Here is a 9884-nt window from a genome sequence, read left to right on the forward strand (position 1 = left end):
TGCTTTAGTACTTCGATTTTATCATGTCCGATGAGAGTCCCGGAATGATGGGGATATTTTAGACGCATTTTGTTAATGTCGATTACTAGGTGTTTACCATATGAATGATTTTTATCTCTATGCAGTTTTTGCGAAATGCCTGATATGAGATGATGTTTATGAAAAATGGAAATGAAAATCTTGTGGTCTCTTAAAATTATGGAAATGAATGATTATGATAAACTAATGAACTCACCAACCTTTTGGTTGACACTTGAAAGCATGTTTATTCTCAGGTTTGAAAGAAATCTTCCGCTGTGCATTTACTCATTTTAAAGATATTACTTGGAATCATTCATGACATATTTCAAAAGATGTTGCATTCAAGTCGTTGAGTTCAATAGAGATATAGGTCATTTATAAGTTGGATATTATGAAATGGTATACATGCATGTCAACTTTCGATGTAATGAAAGGTTGTCTTTTAAAAATGAATGCAATGTTTGTAAAATGTATCATATAGAGGTCAAATACCTCGCGATGTAATCATATGTTATTGTATTCGTCCTTATGAATTAGGACGAGTCTTTACACCTACCACTTCAACAAGTGGGTGTGGGGTTCGGTTTAATCCAGGAGCATAAAGGAAACACAACATCATTACATGATCATCATTTTCTCCTTGCCTTGTCTTCTTCATTTAATCGATCATAAAAAAATATATCAGAAACAGAATTGAATCGTGCCGTGTGCAGCAGTGGTGATGAAGGTTTCGATGGTTATAACAAAAAAAAAATGTAATAGCTGTAATAATTCGTGAAGGTTAAGGATAGTGGTTGTTGTGGTGTTCAATATTATAGAAACAGAAAAGAAACACAGCTTACAATGGTGGTTGGGGTGATAGCCGATGGGTGGTGGTCGGATGAAGGTAATGAAGGGAGTTTGAGGGTAGCGGTTGTTATGGTGATTCAAAAGTGGTGCTCCGGTGGTGAGGGTTTGTAGGGTGGTGGATAACGATAAAGGGATCGACCCGTTGATTGAATTATTGATCAAGTTAATCTCTTTAAGTTCTTGAATTAAACTAATATTGGCGGGAATGGAAGCTGTGAGATTGGAGTTAGGAAGTGATAAACCGGTGACGAATATATCGGTTAAAGTTGATTCGCAAAGGACACCGAATCATGAACATGGAGTTTCGTCTAAGGTGTTCCATGAGTCTAGAACATGTAATGGGTCATTTAAAACGGATGATTTGAATGAGAGTAATAAAATGCCATCAATTGATAGTCCTAAAGATGGTTGGATAATTAGTAAAAACAGAAAAAGAAAGTGTTTTAAAACATGATTTGAGGTTGTTTGAATTAGAAACCGAAAATAAAAGTGAAGATCGAGCAGTAGCAACATGATGGAGTTGATGATCGAGAGTGATGTCAAGGTGGTGGTGGTTTCAAGTGGGTTTCATGGTGATGGTGTTACAAGGGTGGTGGTTGTTGGTGTTGTTTAACAAACAGAAACCATTCAAGCAGCAACATATAGCAACATTAAGCAGAAGATGGTTATGGTGGTGTATAGGTGGTGATGTTAATCGAACAACAAAAGCTTCGAAAGTGATAGTGGTGATCGACAAGGTGGTTGTGGTCTCGGTGGTTATTCATGGTGGTGATGGTGGCTGTGGTAATTGGTTGAAGGTGGTGATATCTATGGTGGTCGTTAGTTGAAACAGAAAACAGAAAGCCGAATGGTGGTGGTTAAATGGTGGTGATTGGTGACCGGTGGTGGCGGTGGTAGAAGGTGGTTGTAGTGAAGATGATGGTGTCGAGTTTGAAGGAGATGATGTTGGTGTTGGTTGAGTTCACAAACGAATATAAAGATATAGATATGTGATATGTACACGTATATGCATATATTTATATATGTAATTTTGGTGGTGAAAGACAAAAACACAGTAGTCAATCAATATATCAATCATAAACAGTGGTCAAATAGTAATTTCAATGAATTAATCAATTAGGCACAGTAACAAATAGTATAGCCATCGTTAAATTGAAATCTTATGCCGACAGTTTTCACGGAGTGCTACATCGTGTCCATTGCTAAACAGTTAAAATATAAGATTGTTCCTAAAAATCCTAAATTTTTAAATTAAGACCATTAATTTATTCTGGTCATTAACTGTTTGAAACCTGACCAAAAATGTGCGTCTAATATTTATTCTCTGTTCCAAATAATATGTACGGAGTATTAAAATTTAAACTAAAAAGGTAAAAATATTTCTATCAAGTCTATAATCTTCGTAATCGATTTACAGTCCAACTTTTATTTTAATCCTTCATAAACTCGTATTAGATCTATATGAACACTAACGAAATGTCAATCGAGTATTGCAACCGTTTACTGATTAAGCTCGAAATCATTTATTATCAATATACTATATATATATATATATATATATATATATATATATATATATATATATATATATATATATATATATATATATATATATATATATATATATATATATATATATATATATATATATATATATATTCATTTTAATAATAAAATTTATTATATCGTTTATTATTCTATATTCCTAATTCCAACAATTAATAATTAATTAATGTATTGTAATATATAATTATTTATATCTAATTATTTATATCTACATATCTATTGTTCGTGAATCGTCGGAAATGGTTGAAGGTAAATGAATGTATAAAAACAGTTCAAAATTTTTGAGACTCAACATTACAGACTTTTCTTATCGTGTCAAAAATATAATATCGTATCGAGAGTTTGATTTAAAATTAGTCGAAATTTTTCGGGTCGTCACAAAAAATATCATTTAATATTTAATATGTTATTAGTATTTTATAAATATATATATCTCGGAGCATTTTCACCATATATTATCATAACTATTATTCTCAATCTGTACAAACATTTACAACTATTTTTTTACAATCTCTATCATATTATCCAATAACCTTTTGTTTTCAAAAAACATGTACAAACCTTCATGTCATTGTTGATGGTTTTTTCAAAGAGTTATTCTCTTTTATGTGTTGTTTGATGATGAAATTTATCACACCTTAAATGTTTTATTATTATATGTTTCTTAAACAACAAGAATCTGAAAATCGATAACATACGTCAAATCCTATTGTAACTATTTAAAATGAGGGTATATAGTATGATAGAAGAATTCAAAAATAATCATGATTTTTGCGAGATTGAACAATGTATTTTGAGTCCGTCTTTTAATGTTAAATAAGTATCATTTATGAAAAGGAAAATAGTAATTGTAATGAAAACTGGAAGAGGATGGTAGGAGAATTAATGTAGTGCATTTATTCTGACCAAGTTAACAACGCCAAGTTTCTTAGTCGAAATCTGTGGTCACACAGATTATTAAACCAAATGACTTTAACATTTACATTTACTTAATACCTAAAACATATCATTAAACTATTTCGTTTAAACAACTCCGTGAATCCACGAGTCATTTCACTAGTTCACAGTAAAAAGTTTTTAAATATTAATATCATAAATAAATATACATAGGAAGACATATAATATTATTATTTTATGGTATGTAATTTAATGGTTTGTTTCGGAATTTCTTTAATTTTTTTTTTTTTAAAAAAAAAGAAACGCAAAGACCATAACTCATTTAATTTCAATAATAATTGTTATATAATTTAGCTAAAGAAAAAGATTCAATTATAGATAGATACTAGTAGCAAAGATTTTTAATCAATACTAAATAAATTTCAATTTTTTTGCATTTGTAATGTCGAAAATAAGTTGTTTCGTAATAAATACGTAGTACAAGTGTTTTCTCCATACCCATCCAAAAATTAGGATTCGTGTCGTAAATTTTCACTTGTAGCATCCTAGATTTCATTTGATTGAATAAAGTAATTCAGATCTCATTTGATTGACATGTTTTTTTAACCGCCTGTACTTTCCCTTACCTATTCGCATGACAATAATATATATGCATATTTACTCCGTATTACTTATTGCACAATATAAATCATACTAGCAGGATAATGAAAATGACAATGATATGCAATATACATACTTCACGTAATCATAATAAAAAAATATGTTTTATTATTTCAAGCATCCAAATAAATAAAGAATCTTAATGAGAACATACATATATTATATACACTACAATAGAGGAATATATATGTTACAAGGTGATCAAATCTCATTTTTGTTTTTACAAATGGAATCCGAATGATTTAAACAATTTCGTCTCAATTATCTAATTTTGTTACTTAAAGAAACGACCCCTTCATTACCGGCTAATACTAGATACTTGTCCTTCCTCGTAAGGCTCGTGCATTCGAACTCTAACGCCTTCCCAATCTCGCTTTGCACATAATTTGCAACGTCAAATCGTGTAGAATTTACATCACTAGTAGATGTTGATGACACGCCGTGAATCTGGTCTAGAAAACGTACTCTATAAAGTGGGTTAGGGTTCATCATAAACAAAAATGGATCCAAACATTTTAGCCCACTTGCCGTTGTTCCATAAAACATGCTAACATGAGTATCCAATGCGACCGGGACAATATGGTCACTAAGTTCCGCGAACAATGGGCTAAACCTTAGAAGATATGGCTCCCTACAAGTTGTCCCTTCAGGACAAACCACAAGGTCACCTAATTTTAACATTTTGTCCATTGTTTTAGCATCTTGATCTCGATCTCTTGTCAATCGTACGGTTTTGATTGGTGACAAGATTTCCGACATTCGACTTAGACTATAGGTGACTGCGATAAATGGTCTCTTGAGCCCAAATGCGAGATATAATGGGTCGAGTAAAGTTCTATGGTTGCATATGTATAAACGCCCTTTATGTTGTTTCGCGTTACTTGTCAAGTTTTGAGTCGATTTATTGTTTGTGATCTTGAGTTGCATACCGCTAAATGATAATATAGGGATCGATGTACCGTATGGCAATGTTAGTGCAACAACACATCGAAAAATGGATAAACATATGGCCATAGGGAACCACATGAACATGACCAACATATTAATCGGGTCGGGTCTAAAGGCTAATCTTCCATCATGAAAGATAAGAGCTTTTGGATATCTTTCTCTTGGAAGGACTTGCCATAACTTCTTTTCTCCGTCACTAACCACATAAACTTCCTATTATTTAAAAAAAAAAAAAAAATAAAAAAAAAAAAAAATAATAACATTAGTAAGCTCCACCATAAAAAAATTAAAGATGCAACATTATCGGATCTGATATAAGAAAAGTAAGATGTAGACAATATACCTCCAAATGAATGATTTCAGAATGATTTTTTTTCTTCAAGTTGTAACGTTTATATATATATGGAGTAATATTAAGTCATTAAGATAGGATTTAAGTATTTACCTTGCTACAAGATGTCCAATCGTGTTTGATCGATTTGTTTAAGAAGCAAACTTTCTCATCATCGTCTTTTAACACTTCGTTGATTCGAGATTTAATGTTGTTCTTGTTATCTTTCATGAGACCAAGATAATAACGACCACCAAACACTTCTAACTCCCTTCCAAAAACATGATCAATCTCCAAATAATCTTTCAAGAAACTTTCAACCATAACTTGTGGCAACTTACTCACACCAATTTTCTTCTTTCCTTTCCTAAACACTTCAAAACTCTCCATACCAACATCTTCCAAAAAGAATTTATGCAAAACCGAACTTCCAACACGAAAACCGTTTTTCTTGATACCAAAAAAGGTGACCATAACCATAACTTTGATAGATAACTCTTCATCAACCAAACAAAGAAATGGGTATAGAGTAAAAAGTACAAAAGCCCGAATCACACTTCCGGCCTCAAATGCAACCAACATGAAGTAAGGAAACACCGATGAAGATCTCAAAAGCGTTCCTTCAACGTCAAAAATCAAAGTTTTTTGCGAAAGATCATACGTATGAGATTGAGAAACTAGTGTTTGTGATCTAATATGAGGTGTATGTGTGTTACTTAGGGTTCTTTTGAGAACTTTGGTATGGTTTATTTGTAGTTTTACTAAAAATCTAGACACAAAGAGAATGAGCTTGATAGTGTATGGTAAGGCCCTGAATACCATTATGTTTTTGTGTTTATTTTTTTGAAAAAAATGTTTTGTTATGGAAAGTATGGGTGAAGGGTGGTGGTATTTATGGTATTGAGATGAGAAAAAGCACTTGCATTTTCTATTTTAAGTACAAGTTTGACACTAAATCTAATACGAGTAAATAGACCATGAGCTGGAAACTAGAATGCAGCGTTGACTAAAATTGGTAAAATGGTGGCAATAATGTAATTTAAAAGTGGGACTTAGTCTACGTACGTAGAAAACAATCAAATACTGAATTCTTTGATTGAGTGGTAACAACTGGTAGTTTTCTTCATTAACTATCTTCATCATTTCATTTATTGCTCACCTACAAAAGGCCGGGATGTTTTTATTTTTATTTTTGCTACCAAGTACTCTATATATATATATTTTAGGTGTGTGTGTAGCAATGGTATTTTTATGCATAAAACTTTTAAAATCAGTATATGAGGCCTTTCTAGCTCGAATTTTGACATATCACCATAAAGCCAAACTTGCTAAATCCGAGTTATGCTATGCGGACAACTTTTTTGAAACTCGGTCTTCCTAGGTTCGGGTTTCAACAGTTTTTCTGACACATTCTGAAATTCGGCTTTAGGAAGTCTGGACTTCACTTTTTCTCACACGTTCTCTCATTATTCATCTTTATATTTATATTTTTATCGGTATTTATCTTTATATCTATATTTTCCAAACTCACAATAGGATAGAGAAAAGATCAACAAAACCTTTCATAACGTTAGTGTTCATGGAACGTTACTTGTAACCGTTTAGACTTGGAATACTAAATGTGCGGTAGCGCGGGTAAGGCGCTATCTGTCGACGCATAGATGTGTATCCGAGTAAGATAAGTTTACTAATAATAGCATGTGTGAGAATGATGGTAATGTCCTATGCCTCGTATTGAGAGCCCGAGTTACTATTTATAGCCAGATGAGTACGATCGTATTGGGACAAAAAGTACACTGTCCTTTCCATTTTGTACGATCGTATATGAAAAGCTGTAAAAAGGTTAGTGGTCTATCGTACGATCTGCCAGTTGTCCGCACCATTACCTTTTGCAGGGATCGTGACGACCACCGAGAGTGGTCCCCTGGTACGATCTGCCAGATATCGTGCGACATTTACCTGTTGCTAGGTAATGCGATGTCTATTCGAAGGTAATGGCTTACGAGGGTATTACATTCACCTAGACCAAATGTATAAAACTAATTCATGAAATACCTCGGTCAAAGCTAAGCTATTGATCAGGAAAATTCCACCAATGTTTACCGCCCAAAGGACTAAAAAGGAAGTGAACAACTTTACTTTTCTAGCTGTGTAAACTGAAATAGAAAGTCAACTAAATCTTTTTAGAACTGCCTTGAAAATCGATTATAGAGCATTAGGAGTTAGTCAAAACGCCATAAAGATTCATTTCCCTCTATATATATATAAGAAGACACAATCTCTGAAAAGATCATGTTCTTACACACTCTCAATTACTCACATTCAACTCACACACTTATCTACCATTACACTTTGGTGGCGTAAAGTAAGAGTTACTTTCCTACATTCGGGGAATCGCCAACAAGGATATATCACCATCCCATTCACCCAACTATCCTACCCATAAGTGATTACAACAACCTAACCTTATCTTTTCGATAAAGTACGCTAAAAATTGCAAACTGATTAATAATCTAGTAAATCAAACTAAGAGAGTTTGCATCAATTTTTACTCAGTCGGATCGTTACATTATTTTTTAAATTTTTCATTCTTTGCATAATAATAATAATAATAATAATAATAATAATAATAATAATAATAATAATAATAATAATAATAATAATAATAATAATAATAATAATAATAATAATAATAATAATAATAATAATAATAATAATAATAATAATAATAAATAAATAAATAAATAAATAAATAAATAAATAAATATTTATATTCCTTTAAACCTCTAACAAATTCCTAATGTTAATCATTTTGTCTATTTTTTTTTTTACTAAATCTTACCATTAGATTTTGTTTTTAGAATAATTCCTATTTATTTGTTTATAAAAAAGTTCTACAAATCTTATAATATGAATTTGATACAGGTTAGTTTCTACATTATTATTTTATTTTTAAAGTTTCTACATTATTATTATAATTTTAAAGTTTTTACATTATTATTTTATTTTTAAATAATACGTGTCAATGTCAGTTTTGTTATTTCATTTTGAAACATACTTGAATCATAATCATTATATTTGCGTTTAATATAACATTAACATTGAACTATACACTAAAATAATATTTTTTATCATTCTTAACAAGCAGATGATGAAGGTGGATATGTCAAGTTTTGTTGTTATGAGCAGACATTGGATAATCATGCATTTATTTTACAAAAGATATCTTCAAGCTCTCTCAATTAAATATGTTTGCAAGCGTCTACAAACGAAATATATTGATTCACCACTATTTTTTAGAGTTGTTTAGAGTATTCAATTATCTATTTATTTACATTTGACTGTGGTAACTACTACTATTTATTCAACACACAAGTGGTTTTATGAAAAATACTTAAAGTTGCTTCCACTTTAATATATTTTCTTACATTAATCTATTTTAGCACTTGCATTTTCATTCAAAAATTAATGCGTTTTGTGTATCTTATTGTCAACGTAATCTAAACAAAACGACTTTAGCATTTATACTCGCTTAATATTTCAAACATATTATTAAACTATTTCGTTTAAATATACCGTGATTCCACGGATCGTTTCAATAGTAAATAAATAAATAAAATATATACGGAGTACTTGCTATCTTAAATGTTGTTATTTAATTTATGGCCAAGAGTCAACTACTATATATTTAGTGCGAACTTAAATGGCAATAAAATGGCTGACAAACACTTTGGTACGCCAATATTTCATGTCACGTTTTTTTTTACGTATTATGTTTTCCTTTAAAAAAAATGATTTATGATTTATTTTATAGAAATTCATTGTTTACTTATGTTTCTTTTGTCCAAAATTATCAAGCAAAACCAGAGGCAAATCTAAAGCATAAGGGGTGGGTTCTATGACCCCACTAGTGTAATTGTTTTATTTATTTAATGTATACATCAAATTGTACATGCCATCATTAAATTATAAAACAGTACTCCATAAATTTTTTTTAAGTTTATGATTTTTCTAATGTAAACAGCCACTAAATTGTTCTTCAAATATAATTTGCTCTGAAATTTTTTCTTAGACACCTATTAGATTTTCATTCTGAGCTCCCGCTGAGCAAAACCCATATGATATGGTTATGTTGGTCCTACAACTCTACAAGAACTTTCATATTAGTATTTTTAAAAGGCCGACACGCATCAAATTTCGTATCGAATTTATGAGGAAGTTTGTGAATTTACCTTTTATCTTTTATGTTCCAAGAGTTTATATGACTATTTACGCCATTTAAAGTTAAAGTACATATAGTATAAGGTTCTTTCTAGTGAACCAATTCGGCATATCCCAAGTGATGGTGGAGTTTTCAATGAAGTAGTAGACCTAGATTTAATTCTTAGTAACGTTAAAGATTAAATTAATTGGACTTTTGACTAGAATATGTGTCAATGTGCACAATTCACCTGGTTACGGGTCTCGTCGCTCGGGAGGCTCGTCATCCAGGGTTTTACTCGCTAGTGGGGACCCTGGGTGGTTGTCGTTGGAGAGGTTTCCTCTGCGAACCTAAAAAGAATTGTTTGTTCTAGTGACCCTTTCAAAGGTTATTAATAATAAGATTATATAC

The 9884-nt window shown here is 31.1% G+C and overlaps 1 protein-coding gene across 1 annotated transcript; it reads right to left on the reverse strand.

Annotated features, from left to right (window-relative positions):
* Nucleotides 1-4197: 4197 nt before the first annotated feature.
* LOC139899423 (probable glycerol-3-phosphate acyltransferase 3) lies at nucleotides 4198-6094 on the reverse strand. The gene is made up of 2 exons (XM_071882251.1): nucleotides 5387-6094; nucleotides 4198-5154 (listed from the first exon to the last, which is right to left on the reverse strand). The coding sequence occupies exons 1-2, from the start codon at nucleotides 6092-6094 to the stop codon at nucleotides 4255-4257; spliced, it is 1608 nt and encodes a 535-aa protein (XP_071738352.1). The 3' UTR covers nucleotides 4198-4254.
* Between the last annotated feature and the right edge of the window lie 3790 nt (nucleotides 6095-9884).

This window comes from Rutidosis leptorrhynchoides, chromosome 3 (genome assembly GCF_046630445.1).
Source record: "Rutidosis leptorrhynchoides isolate AG116_Rl617_1_P2 chromosome 3, CSIRO_AGI_Rlap_v1, whole genome shotgun sequence".
Classification (NCBI taxonomy): domain Eukaryota; kingdom Viridiplantae; phylum Streptophyta; class Magnoliopsida; order Asterales; family Asteraceae; genus Rutidosis; species Rutidosis leptorrhynchoides.

Bases quoted from the DNA above. Each gene is read 5' to 3' on its own strand.
- LOC139899423 (XM_071882251.1), bottom strand. From the start codon at position 6,094: ATGGTATTCAGGGCCTTACCATACACTATCAAGCTCATTCTCTTTGTG. The intron at 5,155-5,386 runs GTAAATACTTAA...TTTAAATAATAG, and splicing joins ATTGGACATCTTGTAGCAAG to GAAGTTTATGTGGTTAGTGA.